Source organism: Lepisosteus oculatus, chromosome 2 (assembly GCF_040954835.1).
Source record: "Lepisosteus oculatus isolate fLepOcu1 chromosome 2, fLepOcu1.hap2, whole genome shotgun sequence".
NCBI lineage: Eukaryota > Metazoa > Chordata > Actinopteri > Semionotiformes > Lepisosteidae > Lepisosteus > Lepisosteus oculatus.
Genome location: NC_090697.1, coordinates 67,248,760 through 67,272,145, shown reverse-complemented (window position 1 = coordinate 67,272,145; position 23,386 = coordinate 67,248,760). Strand labels below are relative to the sequence as shown.

The 23,386-nt window shown below is 39.6% G+C and overlaps 1 protein-coding gene across 1 annotated transcript in view; it reads left to right on the top strand.

Annotated features, from left to right (window-relative positions):
* Positions 1 to 17,684, top strand: part of LOC138225565 (serine-rich adhesin for platelets-like) — a 35,413-nt gene extending 17,729 nt beyond the window's left edge. The window contains exons 3-4 of the mRNA XM_069186009.1: positions 522 to 16,786; positions 17,505 to 17,684. Coding sequence (XP_069042110.1) covers positions 522 to 16,786; positions 17,505 to 17,684 — 16,445 coding nt within the window. The remainder of the gene's footprint in view (positions 1 to 521; positions 16,787 to 17,504) is intronic.
* The last annotated feature ends 5,702 nt before the right edge of the window (positions 17,685 to 23,386 follow it).

Sequence of the window (23,386 nt, the reverse complement as noted above, 5' to 3'; positions counted from 1 at the left end):
AGATTTACATGTACAAAAATCTGATTTTCAAATGGAAATTATATACTTTTGCAATATCAATCAAATACATATATTGTCTAGTGAACAGAAGAACAATATTGAAACACAAAGTTTCAAGCAAACAAATGTCAACATTCCAGTCAGAAAACAAACTTCCTATACACAAATGTCTGTCAATGGGCAAGCCAACAACAAAAAACCTGAAACCACAAAGACATCAAACAAAAAAAATGAAAAAAATGCATTCAGTGATGAACACCAACCACATAAAAAAATTAAATCTCAGCTTCTAGAAGATAATGGCCAAAGGCACATTACATTTGAAATGCAACATTTAAAAGCAGCACACACTGTAACAGAAAACACTTCAGAGTCCACAACATTTGAGGTGAAGAATCAAAAAGACTCCTCTACTGACAAAGACCACAGACCAACAGAGGAAACAACAATGAAGAATGAAAACAAAATTTACGATAATACAGAACAAACACTAAAGAAGACTCCTGGTGATACCACCACAGGAAATAAATTAGCTAAAGAGATTCAGAATGCAGATCACTCAGAATCAAAAGAGACTCCAGAGGTGCACATGGACACCAACACAGAAACTGAGCTATCTGGGGAAATTCAAAATGGAAAAAAAACAGAACCAGAAGAATACAGAACCAAAGAGGATGAATCAAAAATGGGTACTCTTGCTAAAAATCAAAAAGACAGCTCTACTGAAGAAGACCAGAAAACAACAGAGGAAGCGACACTTAAAGATGAGCAAGATATTTCCAGTAATGGAGAGGAAACACCAGAAGAAACTCCTGACATAGAAAAGGACAGCAACACAGAAGGTGAGTTAACTGGAGAGATTCAGACTGGAGATAAATCAGAATCAGAAGACCACAGTATATCAGAGGACACAGAAGAGAAAACAACACAAGACGAAAGCAATAAAGATCAAGAATCACAAAGTGACACTCCCGTTGTAAATGAAGACACTCTCTCAGAAGCTCAGGATACAAGTGAATACAAAAATGAAGACAAAACAGAATCAGACATATCCAACCAGGAGGAGCAGGAAGGGTCAAAACCAGAAAGTGAAGAAGCAGACACAGCAGAATCCACTACAACCGCAGACACGAATGAAATAGAATCCTCTTCTCATGGAGATCAAAATACAGAAGAGGACACAACACAGCATGATGAGCAAGATATATCCAACAAAGTAGATGAAACACCAACAGAGACTCCTGAGATGGAGAAGGACACCAACACAGAAACAGAGTTACCTGGTGAAATTCAAAATGGAGACAATACAGAAACAGAAGAACATGGCACCAAAGACCAGGGAACACAAACAGATACTCTAGCTCAAAATGAAGGAGCCATCTCAGAAGAAGAAACTTCAAATGAAAACAAGAATGAAAGCAGTACAGAAACAGAGGAATCCAAACAGACTGAAAATGAAGAGTCCAAAAATAACATTCAAGAAGGAGACACTGCAGAGGACACAACAACAGAGGCCACGACTCAAACAGACAGCTCTAATGAGGATGACCAGAAAAAAACAGAGGAAGCGACCCTTAAAGATGAGCAAGATATTTCCAGTAATGGAGAGGAAACACCAGAAGAAACTCCTGACATAGAAAAGGACAGCAACACAGAAGGTGAGTTAACTGGAGAGATTCAGACTGGAGATAAATCAGAATCAGAAGACCACAGCATATCAGAGGACACAGAAGAGAAAACAACACAAGACGAAAGCAATAAAGATCAAGAATCACAAACTGACACTCACGTTGTAAATGAAGACACTCTTTCAGAAGCTCAGGATACAAGTGAAGACAACAATGAAGACAAAACAGAATCAGACATATCCAACCAGGAGGAGCAGGAAGAGTCAAAACCAGAAAGTGAAGGAGCAGACACAGCAGATTCCACTTCAACCGAGGACACGAATGAAATAGAATCCTCTTCTCATGGAGATCAAAATACAGAAGAGGACACAACACAGCATGATGAGCAAGATATATCCAACAAAGTAGATGAAACACCAACAGAGACTCCTGAGATGGAGAAGAACACCAACACAGAAACAGAGTTACCTGGTGAAATTCAAAATGGAGACAATACAGAAACAGAAGAACATGGCACCAAAGACCAGGAAACACAAACGGATACTCTAGTTCAAAATGAAGGAGCCATCTCAGAAAAAGAAACTTCAAATGAAAACGAGAATGAAAGCAGTACAGAAACAGAGGAATCCAACCAGACTGAAAATGAAGAGTCCAAAAATAACATTCAAGAAGGAGACACTGCAGAGGACACAACAACAGAGGACACGACTCAAACAGACAGCTCTACTGAGGAAGACCAGAAAACAACAGAGGAAGCGACACTTAAAGATGAGCAAGAAATTTCCAGTAATGGAGAGGAAACACCAGAAGAAACTCCTGACATAGAAAAGGACAGCAACACAGAAGGTGAGTTAACTGGAGAGATTCAGACTGGAGATAAATCAGAATCAGAAGACCACAGCATATCAGAGGAAACAGAAGAGAAAACAACACAAGACGAAAGCAATAAAGATCAAGAATCACAAACTGACACTCCGGTTGTAAATGAAGACACTCTCTCAGAAGCTGATGATACAAGTGAAGACAACAATGAAGACAAAACAGAATCAGACATATCCAACCAGGAGGAGCAGGAAGAGTCAAAACCAGAAAGTGAAGGAGCAGACACAGCAGATTCCACTTCAACCGAGGACACGAATGAAATAGAATCCTCTTCTCATGGAGATCAACATACAGAAGAGGACACAACACAGCAGGATGAGCAAGATATATCCAACAAAGTAGATGAAACACCAACAGAGACTCCTGAGATGGAGAAGGACACCAACACAGAAACAGAGTTACCTGGTGAAATTCAAAATGGAGACAATACAGAAACAGAAGAACATGGCACCAAAGACCAGGGAACACAAACAGATACTCTAGCTCAAAATGAAGGAGCCATCTCAGAAGAAGAAACTTCAAATGAAAACGAGAATGAAAGCAGTACAGAAACAGAGGAATCCAACCAGACTGAAAATGAAGAGTCCAAAAATAACATTCAAGAAGGAGACACTGCAGAGGACACAACAACAGAGGACACGACTCAAACAGACAGCTCTACTGAGGAAGACCAGAAAACAACAGAGGAAGCGACACTTAAAGATGAGCAAGAAATTTCCAGTAATGGAGAGGAAACACCAGAAGAAACTCCTGACATAGAAAAGGACAGCAACACAGAAGGTGAGTTAACTGGAGAGATTCAGACTGGAGATAAATCAGAATCAGAAGACCACAGCTTATCAGAGGACACAGAAGAGAAAACAACACAAGGCGAAAGCAATAAAGATCAAGAATCACAAACTGACACTCCCGTTGTAAATGAAGACACTCTCTCAGAAGCTCAGGATACAAGTGAAGACAAAAACGAAAACAAAACAGAATCAGACATATCCAACCAGGAGGAGCAGGAAGAGTCAACACCAGAAAGTGAAGGAGCAGACACAGCAGATTCCACTTCAACCGAGGACACGAATGAAATAGAATCCTCTTCTCATGGAGATCAAAATACAGAAGAGGACACAACACAGCATGATGAGCAAGATGTATCCAACAAAGTAGATGAAACACCAACAGAGACTCCTGAGATGGAGAAGGACACCAACACAGAAACAGAGTTACCTGGTGAAATTCAAAATGGAGACAATACAGAAACAGAAGAACATGGCACCAAAGACCAGGGAACACAAACAGATACTCTAGCTCAAAATGAAGGAGCCATCTCAGAAGAAGAAACTTCAAATGAAAACGAGAATGAAAGCAGTACAGAAACAGAGGAATCCAACCAGACTGAAAATGAAGAGTCCAAAAATAACATTCAAGAAGGAGACACTGCAGAGGACACAACAACAGAGGACACGACTCAAACAGACAGCTCTACTGAGGAAGACCAGAAAACAACAGAGGAAGCGACACTTAAAGATGAGCAAGAAATTTCCAGTAATGGAGAGGAAACACCAGAAGAAACTCCTGACATAGAAAAGGACAGCAACACAGAAGGTGAGTTAACTGGAGAGATTCAGACTGGAGATAAATCAGAATCAGAAGACCACAGCATATCAGAGGAAACAGAAGAGAAAACAACACAAGACGAAAGCAATAAAGATCAAGAATCACAAACTGACACTCCGGTTGTAAATGAAGATACTCTCTCAGAAGCTGATGATACAAGTGAAGACAACAATGAAGACAAAACAGAATCAGACATATCCAACCAGGAGGAGCAGGAAGAGTCAAAACCAGAAAGTGAAGGAGCAGACACAGGAGATTCCACTTCAACCGAGGACACAAATGAAATAGAATCCTCTTCTCATGGAGATCAAAATACAGAAGAGGACACAATACAGCAGGATGAGCAAGATATATCCAACAAAGTAGATGAAACACCAACAGAGACTCCTGAGATGGAGAAGGACACCAACACAGAAACAGAGTTACCTGGTGAAATTCAAAATGGAGACAATACAGAAACAGAAGAACATGGCACCAAAGACCAGGGAACACAAACAGATACTCTAGCTCAAAATGAAGGAGTCATCTCAAAAGAAGAAACTTCAAAAGAAAACGAGAATGAAAGCAGTACAGAAACAGAGGAATCCAACCAGACTGAAAATGAAGAGTCCAAAAATAACATTCAAGAAGGAGACACTGCAGAGGACACAACAACAGAGGACACGACTCAAACAGACAGCTCTACTGAGGAAGACCAGAAAACAACAGAGGAAGCGACACTTAAAGATGAGCAAGATATTTCCAGTAATGGAGAGGAAACACCAGAAGAAACTCCTGACATAGAAAAGGACAGCAACACAGAAGGTGAGTTAACTGGAGAGATTCAGACTGGAGATAAATCAGAATCAGAAGACCACAGCATATCAGAGGACACAGAAGAGAAAACAACACAAGACAAAAGCAATAAAGATCAAGAATCACAAACTGACACTCCCGTTGTAAATGAAGACACTCTCTCAGAAGCTGATGATACAAGTGAAGACAAAAACGAAGACAAAACAGAATCAGACATATCCAACCAGGAGGAGCAGGAAGAGTCAACACCAGAAAGTGAAGGAGCAGACACAGCAGATTCCACTTCAACCGAGGACACGAATGAAATAGAATCCTCTTCTCATGGAGATCAAAATACAGAAGAGGACACAACAGAGCATGATGAGCAAGATATATCCAACAAAGTAGATGAAACACCAACAGAGACTCCTGAGATGGAGAAGGACACCAACACAGAAACAGAGTTACCTGGTGAAATTCAAAATGGAGACAATACAGAAACAGAAGAACATGGCACCAAAGACCAGGGAACACAAACAGATACTCTAGCTCAAAATGAAGGAGCCATCTCAGAAGAAGAAACTTCAAATGAAAACGAGAATGAAAGCAGTACAGAAACAGAGGAATCCAACCAGACTGAAAATGAAGAGTCCAAAAATAACATTCAAAAAGGAGACACTGCAGAGGACACAACAACAGAGGACACGACTCAAACAGACAGCTCTACTGAGGAAGACCAGAAAACAACAGAGGAAGCGACACTTAAAGATGAGCAAGAAATTTCCAGTAATGGAGAGGAAACACCAGAAGAAACTCCTGACATAGAAAAGGACAGCAACACAGAAGGTGAGTTAACTGGAGAGATTCAGACTGGAGATAAATCAGAATCAGAAGACCACAGCATATCAGAGGAAACAGAAGAGAAAACAACACAAGACGAAAGCAATAAAGATCAAGAATCACAAACTGACACTCCGGTTGTAAATGAAGACAATCTCTCAGAAGCTGATGATACAAGTGAAGACAACAATGAAGACAAAACAGAATCAGACATATCCAACCAGGAGGGGCAGGAAGAGTCAAAACCAGAAAGTGAAGGAGCAGACACAGCAGATTCCACTTCAACCGAGGACACGAATGAAATAGAATCCTCTTCTCATGGAGATCAAAATACAGAAGAGGACACAACACAGCAGGATGAGCAAGATATATCCAACAAAGTAGATGAAACACCAACAGAGACTCCTGAGATGGAGAAGGACACCAACACAGAAACAGAGTTACCTGGTGAAATTCAAAATGGAGACAATACAGAAACAGAAGAACATGGCACCAAAGACCAGGGAACACAAACAGATACTCTAGCTCAAAATGAAGGAGTCATCTCAAAAGAAGAAACTTCAAAAGAAAACGAGAATGAAAGCAGTACAGAAACAGAGGAATCCAACCAGACTGAAAATGAAGAGTCCAAAAATAACATTCAAGAAGGAGACACTGCAGAGGACACAACAACAGAGGACACGACTCAAACAGACAGCTCTACTGAGGAAGACCAGAAAACAACAGAGGAAGCGACACTTAAAGATGAGCAAGAAATTTCCAGTAATGGAGAGGAAACACCAGAAGAAACTCCTGACATAGAAAAGGACAGCAACACAGAAGGTGAGTTAACTGGAGAGATTCAGACTGGAGATAAATCAGAATCAGAAGACCACAGCATATCAGAGGAAACAGAAGAGAAAACAACACAAGACGAAAGCAATAAAGATCAAGAATCACAAACTGACACTCCGGTTGTAAATGAAGACAGTCTCTCAGAAGCTGATGATACAAGTGAAGACAACAATGAAGACAAAACAGAATCAGACATATCCAACCAGGAGGGGCAGGAAGAGTCAAAACCAGAAAGTGAAGGAGCAGACACAGCAGATTCCACTTCAACCGAGGACACGAATGAAATAGAATCCTCTTCTCATGGAGATCAAAATACAGAAGAGGACACAACACAGCAGGATGAGCAAGATATATCCAACAAAGTAGATGAAACACCAACAGAGACTCCTGAGATGGAGAAGGACACCAACACAGAAACAGAGTTACCTGGTGAAATTCAAAATGGAGACAATACAGAAACAGAAGAACATGGCACCAAAGACCAGGGAACACAAACAGATACTCTAGCTCAAAATGAAGGAGTCATCTCAAAAGAAGAAACTTCAAAAGAAAACGAGAATGAAAGCAGTACAGAAACAGAGGAATCCAACCAGACTGAAAATGAAGAGTCCAAAAATAACATTCAAGAAGGAGACACTGCAGAGGACACAACAACAGAGGACACGACTCAAACAGACAGCTCTACTGAGGAAGACCAGAAAACAACAGAGGAAGCGACACTTAAAGATGAGCAAGATATTTCCAGTAATGGAGAGGAAACACCAGAAGAAACTCCTGACATAGAAAAGGACAGCAACACAGAAGGTGAGTTAACTGGAGAGATTCAGACTGGAGATAAATCAGAATCAGAAGACCACAGCATATCAGAGGAAACAGAAGAGAAAACAACACAAGACGAAAGCAATAAAGATCAAGAATCACAAACTGACACTCCGGTTGTAAATGAAGACACTCTCTCAGAAGCTGATGATACAAGTGAAGACAACAATGAAGACAAAACAGAATCAGACATATCCAACCAGGAGGAGCAGGAAGAGTCAAAACCAGAAAGTGAAGGAGCAGACACAGCAGATTCCACTTCAACCGAGGACACAAATGAAATAGAATCCTCTTCTCATGGAGATCAACATACAGAAGAGGACACAACACAGCATGATGAGCAAGATATATCCAACAAAGTAGATGAAACACCAACAGAGACTCCTGAGATGGAGAAGGACACCAACACAGAAACAGAGTTACCTGGTGAAATTCAAAATGGAGACAATACAGAAACAGAAGAACATGGCACCAAAGACCAGGGAACACAAACAGATACTCTAGCTCAAAATGAAGGAGCCATCTCAGAAGAAGAAACTTCAAATGAAAACGAGAATGAAAGCAGTACAGAAACAGAGGAATCCAACCAGACTGAAAATGAAGAGTCCAAAAATAACATTCAAGAAGGAGACACTGCAGAGGACACAACAACAGAGGACACGACTCAAACAGACAGCTCTACTGAGGAAGACCAGAAAACAACAGAGGAAGCGACACTTAAAGATGAGCAAGAAATTTCCAGTAATGGAGAGGAAACACCAGAAGAAACTCCTGACATAGAAAAGGACAGCAACACAGAAGGTGAGTTAACTGGAGAGATTCAGACTGGAGATAAATCAGAATCAGAAGACCACAGCATATCAGAGGACACAGAAGAGAAAACAACACAAGACAAAAGCAATAAAGATCAAGAATCACAAACTGACACTCCCGTTGTAAATGAAGACACTCTCTCAGAAGCTGATGATACAAGTGAAGACAAAAACGAAGACAAAACAGAATCAGACATATCCAACCAGGAGGAGCAGGAAGAGTCAACACCAGAAAGTGAAGGAGCAGACACAGCAGATTCCACTTCAACCGAGGACACGAATGAAATAGAATCCTCTTCTCATGGAGATCAAAATACAGAAGAGGACACAACACAGCATGATGAGCAAGATATATCCAACAAAGTAGATGAAACACCAACAGAGACTCCTGAGATGGAGAAGGACACCAACACAGAAACAGAGTTACCTGGTGAAATTCAAAATGGAGACAATACAGAAACAGAAGAACATGGCACCAAAGACCAGGGAACACAAACAGATACTCTAGCTCAAAATGAAGGAGCCATCTCAGAAGAAGAAACTTCAAATGAAAACGAGAATGAAAGCAGTACAGAAACAGAGGAATCCAACCAGACTGAAAATGAAGAGTCCAAAAATAACATTCAAAAAGGAGACACTGCAGAGGACACAACAACAGAGGACACGACTCAAACAGACAGCTCTACTGAGGAAGACCAGAAAACAACAGAGGAAGCGACACTTAAAGATGAGCAAGAAATTTCCAGTAATGGAGAGGAAACACCAGAAGAAACTCCTGACATAGAAAAGGACAGCAACACAGAAGGTGAGTTAACTGGAGAGATTCAGACTGGAGATAAATCAGAATCAGAAGACCACAGCATATCAGAGGAAACAGAAGAGAAAACAACACAAGACGAAAGCAATAAAGATCAAGAATCACAAACTGACACTCCGGTTGTAAATGAAGACACTCTCTCAGAAGCTGATGATACAAGTGAAGACAACAATGAAGACAAAACAGAATCAGACATATCCAACCAGGAGGAGCAGGAAGAGTCAAAACCAGAAAGTGAAGGAGCAGACACAGCAGATTCCACTTCAACCGAGGACACAAATGAAATAGAATCCTCTTCTCATGGAGATCAACATACAGAAGAGGACACAACACAGCATGATGAGCAAGATATATCCAACAAAGTAGATGAAACACCAACAGAGACTCCTGAGATGGAGAAGGACACCAACACAGAAACAGAGTTACCTGGTGAAATTCAAAATGGAGACAATACAGAAACAGAAGAACATGGCACCAAAGACCAGGGAACACAAACAGATACTCTAGCTCAAAATGAAGGAGCCATCTCAGAAGAAGAAACTTCAAATGAAAACGAGAATGAAAGCAGTACAGAAACAGAGGAATCCAACCAGACTGAAAATGAAGAGTCCAAAAATAACATTCAAGAAGGAGACACTGCAGAGGACACAACAACAGAGGACACGACTCAAACAGACAGCTCTACTGAGGAAGACCAGAAAACAACAGAGGAAGCGACACTTAAAGATGAGCAAGAAATTTCCAGTAATGGAGAGGAAACACCAGAAGAAACTCCTGACATAGAAAAGGACAGCAACACAGAAGGTGAGTTAACTGGAGAGATTCAGACTGGAGATAAATCAGAATCAGAAGACCACAGCATATCAGAGGACACAGAAGAGAAAACAACACAAGACAAAAGCAATAAAGATCAAGAATCACAAACTGACACTCCCGTTGTAAATGAAGACACTCTCTCAGAAGCTGATGATACAAGTGAAGACAAAAACGAAGACAAAACAGAATCAGACATATCCAACCAGGAGGAGCAGGAAGAGTCAACACCAGAAAGTGAAGGAGCAGACACAGCAGATTCCACTTCAACCGAGGACACGAATGAAATAGAATCCTCTTCTCATGGAGATCAAAATACAGAAGAGGACACAACACAGCATGATGAGCAAGATATATCCAACAAAGTAGATGAAACACCAACAGAGACTCCTGAGATGGAGAAGGACACCAACACAGAAACAGAGTTACCTGGTGAAATTCAAAATGGAGACAATACAGAAACAGAAGAACATGGCACCAAAGACCAGGGAACACAAACAGATACTCTAGCTCAAAATGAAGGAGCCATCTCAGAAGAAGAAACTTCAAATGAAAACGAGAATGAAAGCAGTACAGAAACAGAGGAATCCAACCAGACTGAAAATGAAGAGTCCAAAAATAACATTCAAAAAGGAGACACTGCAGAGGACACAACAACAGAGGACACGACTCAAACAGACAGCTCTACTGAGGAAGACCAGAAAACAACAGAGGAAGCGACACTTAAAGATGAGCAAGAAATTTCCAGTAATGGAGAGGAAACACCAGAAGAAACTCCTGACATAGAAAAGGACAGCAACACAGAAGGTGAGTTAACTGGAGAGATTCAGACTGGAGATAAATCAGAATCAGAAGACCACAGCATATCAGAGGAAACAGAAGAGAAAACAACACAAGACGAAAGCAATAAAGATCAAGAATCACAAACTGACACTCCGGTTGTAAATGAAGACAGTCTCTCAGAAGCTGATGATACAAGTGAAGACAACAATGAAGACAAAACAGAATCAGACATATCCAACCAGGAGGGGCAGGAAGAGTCAAAACCAGAAAGTGAAGGAGCAGACACAGCAGATTCCACTTCAACCGAGGACACGAATGAAATAGAATCCTCTTCTCATGGAGATCAAAATACAGAAGAGGACACAACACAGCAGGATGAGCAAGATATATCCAACAAAGTAGATGAAACACCAACAGAGACTCCTGAGATGGAGAAGGACACCAACACAGAAACAGAGTTACCTGGTGAAATTCAAAATGGAGACAATACAGAAACAGAAGAACATGGCACCAAAGACCAGGGAACACAAACAGATACTCTAGCTCAAAATGAAGGAGTCATCTCAAAAGAAGAAACTTCAAAAGAAAACGAGAATGAAAGCAGTACAGAAACAGAGGAATCCAACCAGACTGAAAATGAAGAGTCCAAAAATAACATTCAAGAAGGTGACACTGCAGAGGACACAACAACAGAGGACACGACTCAAACAGACAGCTCTACTGAGGAAGACCAGAAAACAACAGAGGAAGCGACACTTAAAGATGAGCAAGATATTTCCAGTAATGGAGAGGAAACACCAGAAGAAACTCCTGACATAGAAAAGGACAGCAACACAGAAGGTGAGTTAACTGGAGAGATTCAGACTGGAGATAAATCAGAATCAGAAGACCACAGCATATCAGAGGAAACAGAAGAGAAAACAACACAAGACGAAAGCAATAAAGATCAAGAATCACAAACTGACACTCCGGTTGTAAATGAAGACACTCTCTCAGAAGCTGATGATACAAGTGAAGACAACAATGAAGACAAAACAGAATCAGACATATCCAACCAGGAGGAGCAGGAAGAGTCAAAACCAGAAAGTGAAGGAGCAGACACAGCAGATTCCACTTCAACCGAGGACACAAATGAAATAGAATCCTCTTCTCATGGAGATCAACATACAGAAGAGGACACAACACAGCATGATGAGCAAGATATATCCAACAAAGTAGATGAAACACCAACAGAGACTCCTGAGATGGAGAAGGACACCAACACAGAAACAGAGTTACCTGGTGAAATTCAAAATGGAGACAATACAGAAACAGAAGAACATGGCACCAAAGACCAGGGAACACAAACAGATACTCTAGCTCAAAATGAAGGAGCCATCTCAGAAGAAGAAACTTCAAATGAAAACGAGAATGAAAGCAGTACAGAAACAGAGGAATCCAACCAGACTGAAAATGAAGAGTCCAAAAATAACATTCAAGAAGGAGACACTGCAGAGGACACAACAACAGAGGACACGACTCAAACAGACAGCTCTACTGAGGAAGACCAGAAAACAACAGAGGAAGCGACACTTAAAGATGAGCAAGAAATTTCCAGTAATGGAGAGGAAACACCAGAAGAAACTCCTGACATAGAAAAGGACAGCAACACAGAAGGTGAGTTAACTGGAGAGATTCAGACTGGAGATAAATCAGAATCAGAAGACCACAGCATATCAGAGGAAACAGAAGAGAAAACAACACAAGACGAAAGCAATAAAGATCAAGAATCACAAACTGACACTCCGGTTGTAAATGAAGACACTCTCTCAGAAGCTGATGATACAAGTGAAGACAACAATGAAGACAAAACAGAATCAGACATATCCAACCAGGAGGAGCAGGAAGAGTCAATACCAGAAAGTGAAGGAGCAGACACAGCAGATTCCACTTCAACCGAGGACACGAATGAAATAGAATCCTCTTCTCATGGAGATCAAAATACAGAAGAGGACACAACACAGCATGATGAGCAAGATATATCCAACAAAGTAGATGAAACACCAACAGAGACTCCTGAGATGGAGAAGGACACCAACACAGAAACAGAGTTACCTGGTGAAATTCAAAATGGAGACAATACAGAAACAGAAGAACATGGCACCAAAGACCAGGGAACACAAACAGATACTCTAGCTCAAAATGAAGGAGCCATCTCAGAAGAAGAAACTTCAAATGAAAACGAGAATGAAAGCAGTACAGAAACAGAGGAATCCAACCAGACTGAAAATGAAGAGTCCAAAAATAACATTCAAGAAGGAGACACTGCAGAGGACACAACAAAAGAGGACACGACTCAAACAGACAGCTCTACTGAGGAAGACCAGAAAACAACAGAGGAAGCGACACTTAAAGATGAGCAAGAAATTTCCAGTAATGGAGAGGAAACACCAGAAGAAACTCCTGACATAGAAAAGGACAGCAACACAGAAGGTGAGTTAACTGGAGAGATTCAGACTGGAGATAAATCAGAATCAGAAGACCACAGCATATCAGAGGACACAGAAGAGAAAACAACACAAGACAAAAGCAATAAAGATCAAGAATCACAAACTGACACTCCCGTTGTAAATGAAGACACTCTCTCAGAAGCTGATGATACAAGTGAAGACAAAAACGAAGACAAAACAGAATCAGACATATCCAACCAGGAGGAGCAGGAAGAGTCAACACCAGAAAGTGAAGGAGCAGACACAGCAGATTCCACTTCAACCGAGGACACGAATGAAATAGAATCCTCTTCTCATGGAGATCAAAATACAGAAGAGGACACAACACAGCATGATGAGCAAGATATATCCAACAAAGTAGATGAAACACCAACAGAGACTCCTGAGATGGAGAAGGACACCAACACAGAAACAGAGTTACCTGGTGAAATTCAAAATGGAGACAATACAGAAACAGAAGAACATGGCACCAAAGACCAGGGAACACAAACAGATACTCTAGCTCAAAATGAAGGAGCCATCTCAGAAGAAGAAACTTCAAATGAAAATGAGAATGAAAGCAGTACAGAAACAGAGGAATCCAACCAGACTGAAAATGAAGAGTCCAAAAATAACATTCAAAAAGGAGACACTGCAGAGGACACAACAACAGAGGACACGACTCAAACAGACAGCTCTACTGAGGAAGACCAGAAAACAACAGAGGAAGCGACACTTAAAGATGAGCAAGAAATTTCCAGTAATGGAGAGGAAACACCAGAAGAAACTCCTGACATAGAAAAGGACAGCAACACAGAAGGTGAGTTAACTGGAGAGATTCAGACTGGAGATAAATCAGAATCAGAAGACCACAGCATATCAGAGGAAACAGAAGAGAAAACAACACAAGACGAAAGCAATAAAGATCAAGAATCACAAACTGACACTCCGGTTGTAAATGAAGACAGTCTCTCAGAAGCTGATGATACAAGTGAAGACAACAATGAAGACAAAACAGAATCAGACATATCCAACCAGGAGGGGCAGGAAGAGTCAAAACCAGAAAGTGAAGGAGCAGACACAGCAGATTCCACTTCAACCGAGGACACGAATGAAATAGAATCCTCTACTCATGGAGATCAAAATACAGAAGAGGACACAACACAGCAGGATGAGCAAGATATATCCAACAAAGTAGATGAAACACCAACAGAGACTCCTGAGATGGAGAAGGACACCAACACAGAAACAGAGTTACCTGGTGAAATTCAAAATGGAGACAATACAGAAACAGAAGAACATGGCACCAAAGACCAGGGAACACAAACAGATACTCTAGCTCAAAATGAAGGAGTCATCTCAAAAGAAGAAACTTCAAAAGAAAACGAGAATGAAAGCAGTACAGAAACAGAGGAATCCAACCAGACTGAAAATGAAGAGTCCAAAAATAACATTCAAGAAGGTGACACTGCAGAGGACACAACAACAGAGGACACGACTCAAACAGACAGCTCTACTGAGGAAGACCAGAAAACAACAGAGGAAGCGACACTTAAAGATGAGCAAGATATTTCCAGTAATGGAGAGGAAACACCAGAAGAAACTCCTGACATAGAAAAGGACAGCAACACAGAAGGTGAGTTAACTGGAGAGATTCAGACTGGAGATAAATCAGAATCAGAAGACCACAGCATATCAGAGGAAACAGAAGAGAAAACAACACAAGACGAAAGCAATAAAGATCAAGAATCACAAACTGACACTCCGGTTGTAAATGAAGACACTCTCTCAGAAGCTGATGATACAAGTGAAGACAACAATGAAGACAAAACAGAATCAGACATATCCAACCAGGAGGAGCAGGAAGAGTCAAAACCAGAAAGTGAAGGAGCAGACACAGCAGATTCCACTTCAACCGAGGACACAAATGAAATAGAATCCTCTTCTCATGGAGATCAACATACAGAAGAAGACACAACACAGCATGATGAGCAAGATATATCCAACAAAGTAGATGAAACACCAACAGAGACTCCTGAGATGGAGAAGGACACCAACACAGAAACAGAGTTACCTGGTGAAATTCAAAATGGAGACAATACAGAAACAGAAGAACATGGCACCAAAGACCAGGGAACACAAACAGATACTCTAGCTCAAAATGAAGGAGCCATCTCAGAAGAAGAAACTTCAAATGAAAACGAGAATGAAAGCAGTACAGAAACAGAGGAATCCAACCAGACTGAAAATGAAGAGTCCAAAAATAACATTCAAGAAGGAGACACTGCAGAGGACACAACAAAAGAGGACACGACTCAAACAGACAGCTCTACTGAGGAAGACCAGAAAACAACAGAGGAAGCGACACTTAAAGATGAGCAAGAAATTTCCAGTAATGGAGAGGAAACACCAGAAGAAACTCCTGACAAAGAAAAGGACAGCAACACAGAAGGTGAGTTAACTGGAGAGATTCAGACTGGAGATAAATCAGAATCAGAAGACCACAGCATATCAGAGGACACAGAAGAGAAAACAACACAAGACGAAAGCAATAAAGATCAAGAATCACAAACTGACACTCCGGTTGTAAATGAAGACACTCTCTCAGAAGCTGATGATACAAGTGAAGACAACAATGAAGACAAAACAGAATCAGACATATCCAACCAGGAGGAGCAGGAAGAGTCAAAACCAGAAAGTGAAGGAGCAGACACAGCAGATTCCACTTCAACCGAGGACACGAATGAAATAGAATCCTCTTCTCATGGAGATCAAAATACAGAAGAGGACACAACACAGCAGGATGAGCAAGATATATCCAACAAAGTAGATGAAACACCAACAGAGACTCCTGAGATGGAGAAGGACACCAACACAGAAACAGAGTTACCTGGTGAAATTCAAAATGGAGACAATACAGAAACAGAAGAACATGGCACCAAAGACCAGGGAACACAAACAGATACTCTAGCTCAAAATGAAGGAGCCATCTCAAAAGAAGAAACTTCAAAAGAAAACGAGAATGAAAGCAGTACAGAAACAGAGGAATCCAACCAGACTGAAAATGAAGAGTCCAAAAATAACATTCAAGAAGGAGACACTGCAGAGGACACAACAACAGAGGACACGACTCAAACAGACAGCTCTACTGAGGAAGACCAGAAAACAACAGAGGAAGCGACACTTAAAGATGAGCAAGATATTTCCAGTAATGGAGAGGAAACACCAGAAGAAACTCCTGACATAGAAAAGGACAGCAACACAGAAGGTGAGTTAACTGGAGAGATTCAGACTGGAGATAAATCAGAATCAGAAGACCACAGCATATCAGAGGACACAGAAGAGAAAACAACACAAGACGAAAGCAATAAAGATCAAGAATCACAAACTGACACTCCGGTTGTAAATGAAGACACTCTCTCAGAAGCTGATGATACAAGTGAAGACAACAATGAAGACAAAACAGAATCAGACATATCCAACCAGGAGGAGCAGGAAGAGTTAATACCAGAAAGTGAAGGAGCAGACACAGCAGATTCCACTTCAACCGAGGACACGAATGAAATAGAATCCTCTTCTCATGGAGATCAAAATACAGAAGAGGACACAACACAGCATGATGAGCAAGATATATCCAACAAAGTAGATGAAACACCAACAGAGACTCCTGAGATGGAGAAGGACACCAACACAGAAACAGAGTTACCTGTTGATATATGTCATGGGTTGTTTCATCGTCGAAGAGGTGCATGGAAGCGATGTATATTTAAATATAAAGCTCTACAACGGCAATCACGTATTTTCATACAAAGAAAATTCCCATTTCAAACACTTCTTACAGAGGATCAGAGCACAGAAAACCAGAATGTATCTTTTATATTCAAAAAGGACCAACATAGAACGTCTATCAGTAAAGTTCCAGATACAGATATATACCAACAATATGTAGGACAGGGTACATCATTACAAAATTATACTAAAGAAGAGGTTAAAGAGAAAGAATCCTTGTCAGTACATTTAAATTCAGGTGTTGAGGAGGCTAGCTTCCAAGAGCATATGGAAACAAAATCACATACAGCACAGCACAGCTTTGAAAATAAACATACAAACACGACTAACATCTTCTCATGCAAGGGTCTAATACACCGCTTAACTGGTATATGGAAGCATTGTTTGAGAAAAGATTTAAGGCGCAGACAGAAAATGGTAAAAGAAAAGTCCTTTCAATCTATAGGTAGATTGACACAAACCTCAAGCCAAACACAAGACATAGGATTGTCAAATTCTTTCAGCCAGGAGCAGGACATAGAAACACAGAAGAGTGGAAACAGAAAGACCCAAGAAAGTCATCACCACAGCCTGAAAATAGAAGTCCAACACTCTGATCCCCAGCAGCAAACAGATGTAAACCATTCATCCGATCTAGAGGATACTGCAGTCTCCTCTGTGGAAGCTGACAAGCTGCAAAGCTCTGGTGACCAGCAAGACACAGAAACACAATACCGTTACCAGATACAGCATATCCAGAGACAAGGAAACAACCAGCAAACCAACTCTGGGACTCAAACTTCTAGTCATCATCAGGAAACAGGCTGCAGAACTCTAAGGCATCGCTCAGGGGGAACACGGAAGGATTGTGTAAAGAGAATGTTCAGATCTCAACATCAGAGCAGTGAAATACATACGTTCATCCAACAACCCGAGACAGGTTTGCACACTCCTAGTGAAGAAGAGTACTTACAAATGCAAATCACAAGTGATCAGGAGGATACAGGCACTCAGAAGTACCCTTCAGAGCAGCCGACACCTGCTGCAGAAAATCTAACATACAGCAATGAAGGAAAAATGGAAACCCAAATCATAATGCACGCACTAAAGGAAAGCTCCAGCCTAAAGCACACAAACAGACAACAATCTGTCTACCTGCACCATGACATAGGAGTACAAAAATCTAGTCTGTCAGAACAGGAAGGAATACATGCTCACCACCAGACACAGCTTCCTACTGGTTTCGGTCTCTGTAGAGGTTTGGGCCATCGTGTCACGGGATCTCTGAAGCGATGTGTAGTGAAAATTAAAAAACGCCTGCTATCTTAATACAGAATTCTGGGTTCTTCTCTGATGAACAAATGAAAATAGAAGAAAGGGGCTTGTTAGCCTGGCATCTCAATGCAAGACATATGCAGGTATAGGGAAGGACCTGGAATTTTGTGCAGGATCAGAATCTGTTTTTCCAAAAAGCTTATGCTGTGACTGATCCTTCAACTGATACACCTGAAGAAGGCTCCACAACCAAGAAATTGTGTGCACCTATCATTGTTTTTACTTTTTTACTTTCCAGCACAAGAATGAACTTCTACTTGATCTGTCAAAGCTCTCCAGAGTCACTAACTTAATGTAAAGTCATCTTCTGTGATTTGCCTAGCTGAGGGAATGGCACCCTAGCCCTTAGTATATACTGCCCATCCACCCTCACTATTGTGGAGTCAACTAGTGAGATTTACTGTATATAAATAGGCAAGCAGAAGAGTGTGAGATTAGGCTCTAACCTTCCTTTCAAACTTCTGTTGTAAACTCTATTATCTTATATATGCTTACAAGACACATCATTTTAAATAATGTACAGGTAAAATAAAATACTTCCTGTAAATAATGTAAAAATTAAAATATTTAAAGGTGTTGGCCTGGTTTATGCTGTCACATTTATGTATATGCCCTCAGAAGACTGTACTCTTTTCCACAGGGTTTTGGATTATTTGCCATTGGGAGAACAAGGATCTATGCAGATTATCTTGAAATGGAGGAAGAGGGGCTGTGGCTGATTGACATGATGCAGTATTCAAAGAAAAGGGTTCATAGTCTTAAATCTACTGTTTTCATATAGTAGTGAATCAAAGTACTTCACATACCAGACTGTAATTCCATCAGAGTGCTGGTCAATAGACCTCCAGAAGTTAGATACAAGCAAAATATTAAAAATAAATCTAATGAAGTAGAAGATATTCACATCAGTCCAAAGTACCAAAAGAAGTAAAGTAACCAACAAACCTTAGGACTGATTTTATTTTAAAAATATTTCAAACTATTTGTAAATCAGTATATTTTTTATTATTTAGTTATTTTAACTAATTTAAAAACCCAGTCAATACATTTATGAAACACATACCTTCTATCACCTCCATCTACAGTTTTACAGCTCCAAAATATTCAACCCACTCCGCACAGTGAAGATGAGGTGGAGGGATGCTTGATCAAAAACCGAAGGGAGGCGTCTGAGCTCAGTACAGTATATGTATTCTAGTGACGTAATGATGGGGCCTAGTACATTTGTGGGAGATTGAGTTCTCGTTGTTATCTCTTCCGATCTGCAGTTAATAACTTCCACTTGTGTGGTACAGGTATTAAAAATGCCTGTATTAATTAGTGCCCCTTATCCTACAAAATGGACTTCCACCACCACAGGCACCAACATGACTGACATTGCTAGACACAGAGGATATTGAGGCATCTGGACATGTGCAAATGTAGCTTGCAAAATAACAGCCCCGATGTGAGTGGAGACCACATAGCTGATCCACTCATCAGGCTGGAAATTTGGTCAGTACAGTGTTTTACTGTATGTTACTACTTTTGCTGACTCAGTATTCTTCAGGGTTTCAAATACTTGCATCGGTATTTTCCTCTTTTCAAGATTAAAGACATTAAATTCCTATCCGTGTATGGTACATTTTGCAGACCAATTTTATGGTGTATTGTGTATTGTCAGTTTTGCCCTGATTCAAATTCTGACCTTTTTATTTCATATACAGATCATTTATTAGGGTTTGTAATGTCTCCAGACATCTGTAGATGAAGACATTAATAATCATTAATGAAAACTACTTCTTTTCAAGTTCACCTCCATCCATTTGATATTTAGAATTTACAGACAGTATGTCTGCAATAAATATAACAGGTCACATATTTTATTTTTCCCACAGTGTTTGGTATCCGTGCTGCCTTCCCATACAATTTTTGTGCCATCTGCAAATTGCATAATTCCCCACTATCCATCCAGGTATGGAGTTTAGATTAGAAATTAGAGCAGCAGGCCTGAAAAAGATCCACCGATTATCTCTGCTCAGTTTGTGGTTTCTCTCCTTATCAGCTGACAGCTGCAGACAGCACTTGGAATTTGCATCTGAGCAAATGTTATTTGATAAATGCCAATTTTAGGCACTAATGCATAACATACTTCTACCCAGGCACAAATGTTTTGAAATATTCAAATGTTGTTTTAAAAATCTGGACAACTTGAACTCTGCAGTGTAAATATGAAAGCACCGCACAAAGATCCTTTAGGTTTAGTAACCATTTGAATGTTTCTATATATATCAGAGGTGCTAATTGAATTGGAATAATTCTGTATGTTTTTGACCGCTTTTGTCCTGCCTTCAGGTTCTTGATGGAACTGAAAGTTAATTTAACTCAAACTATGTAAAGGAAATAAGGTTGTATTGTACTGACTGTAGTCCATTTTGCTGTATTGAAAATTATCATTTTAAACTGATTAGTGGACATTGGTAATCATTTCAATTTGGTCAGTAGGTAACTCCTGAACCATTCATCAATTTAACAGTTCACATGTGTCAAAATAATTTTCAAAATAATTCTACCCCTTAATATCACCCTGTTGCCTTGAAAAAAGTAGTTTAGTTTACAGACTACAATTGCAGGAATCTGCATTACAAGAATATAGCAATGCCAAAGATAAATCTTTACTCTTTTCCATCATCTGTCAAACAGAAATGAATTCTGCGGGTAGGGGAAAGTTGAATCTTTCTGGTCAGGTTGTCTGATAAAAGCAAATCTGTATCTCAAGTTCAAAACACTAATATACTTAATTGCTTAATGGGTTAGCCCAAAGCTCTAGCAGATAAAATCACTGTACCAACAACGTTCATATTAAAATGTATATAAAAATGTTTTATTTACATTTTGAGGATATCAGCTGTTTTACTTTGAGTATTTCTTGTTGTTTTAAGATGGATCATTCGAATTAAGGTCCTTTTCTAAACTGTAGATTAGTAAATAAGCAACTACCAGATGTTGATGTGAATATTGTGCTATATTTCAAATAGTGAGAGCTTCACTTGAAGAAAAACTAAATAGATTACTAAAACAGTATTCATAATTAGCAATCGCCTATTTAAAATTAAATCATGCATTTAAAATTCATGGAACAAACATTATTAATCTTAAGTGTGTATGGTATTACTGAGCATCACAGTGATTGCTTTTGAGAGCTTTAAAGTGTCAAAGTGGGTCTTTCAGTAGTGACCAACATGATCAGAAAATATTTTGTTTCATATTCAAATGTATATTGTTTATTATTCACTAAAGCAAGTACACATGAATAAATAACAATCTCAGCTTTCATGTTAATTTGTTAAAAATTCCAGACACCAAGTGAAACAAGATGGTGGACTTATTTAACCTAATCTAGGGGTTCCTAACTGCTTTAAAGAAAAAAGATATGAATACCTTCAACCATTCTTCAAAAACGTAATCACTTAGGAAGGTATATATAGTAATGTATATACAGTATATATAAAAATGACAAACAGTGTTCTTAATTTAACCCTGTTCTTAAGCTTGCTGTATACATTTTTATATCGAAGATCTGTCCCACAATAAAGCATTTTTAAATGACTGGATTATTTCACAATAATTATTAGACAGAGATATACAAGATCAATGACATCAAAGCATAGGTAAAAAGGAATAAAGAACATCGAAAGATAAAGATGAAAGCAGAAATTAATGGTACCCATTTTTGAAGGATCCCAGGAATCTAATATACACGGTGCTTGACAATTTGGATTTGTATTCTATGATCCAATCAATTCTTTTTCCCCTTTGTTTCTCACACTTTATTTTGTGTGTGTGTATCCACCACAGTATCATTATGATCAAATCAACCTTCCCAAGAATATCAATGTGGGGGCTACGTAGGGCTAAAATTAGTAACTGAACTCATAGAATGTTTTGAAACGATTCTACCTTTCAGCTAGTGTAAGAGTGGAAAAACAGAAACACCCGGCAAAAGAGCAATACAGGTAAGGACAGGTTTAATAGAAAGACAGAAGGAGGATAAAAACAAAAAGCAGGTTCAAAAATCATGGAACTCTCCCACACATTATAATTTAGCATTCCTGTCTCTATTTCAGTCTTTCAGAAAATGTTTTCCTTTGGAAGTGCTAGAGCCCAGCAAGCACTCATCAGCAGGGTTATTAGCTAGACACAGAAAAACAATCTGCTGTCAGGGGTGGAAACGTGAGACATGATAATCCCAGATGTTTGCCTGGGCTAAAAATGTAGGATGTTATTTGCCCAGGCCACACTTTAGGCAAGTGATATATGTCAGATGTAAACTCTAGCACATACATTTTAAACAAATCCAATCACAGAGATAATATAAATGGATTTGCACAACTGGAAACTAGTCTCTGAGGAGGACAAGCAAAGCCAAACTCTTTGAAGCACAATTTAAGAGGAAATTTAATTTACCCTTTATTTTACCCTTTTTATCATGACAGGGTGACACCTTCGTTTTGAAAGTTGAGTATAAAGGTTGCACAAGCTGGTGTGTAAGTAAAGTGATGGGTGAATGAGAAGGAGGATATCTGTATATATCATCCCTTTGTGCCCACAAAACCTTTCCTTCTAAAGGCTAACTTGAATGAAAAGGTTGTTTCTTTCACTACAATACTATACATTAAAATCTATTAATTAATCATTTCTGACCAAGAAGCTGTTCATTGCTTATTGCACACACAGGTTCATAACAACATTTTGATTCTAGTGTGCTTACTGTACAACAAATCAATATTGTATGATAAGAATTCTCAAAGTTTTTTTTTTTTAATTTGCTGCTCTACTGGGGCATGTAGTTGTTTCTGTCTAAAGGAATGTGCTGGGTCCTACAACGCTATACTTCTCGGCTAATTAAAAACAATTAACAATGTAGACAATTAACCGTGGTCCTTATTTGTTATTTCCTCTGCCCTATATCTGAAATCAGCACAACACGAGACTAAATGACCAAAACAGAGCTTTTAAGAAGAAAAAAACATAATTTTACCCCCCTTTTTTATCACAGCAGGGTTACAGTTTTACCCCGCTGTGATAAAAAGCTACAAAATCTGATATTTTGTACTGTAGAAATGCCGACAATTTTATTGGTGTATCTACGCTGCATAAATGTTACCTTCCCTAGGCACTGACATTGTTCTTTATGTTTGTTTGAAATTGTACCTGGTTGTTTTT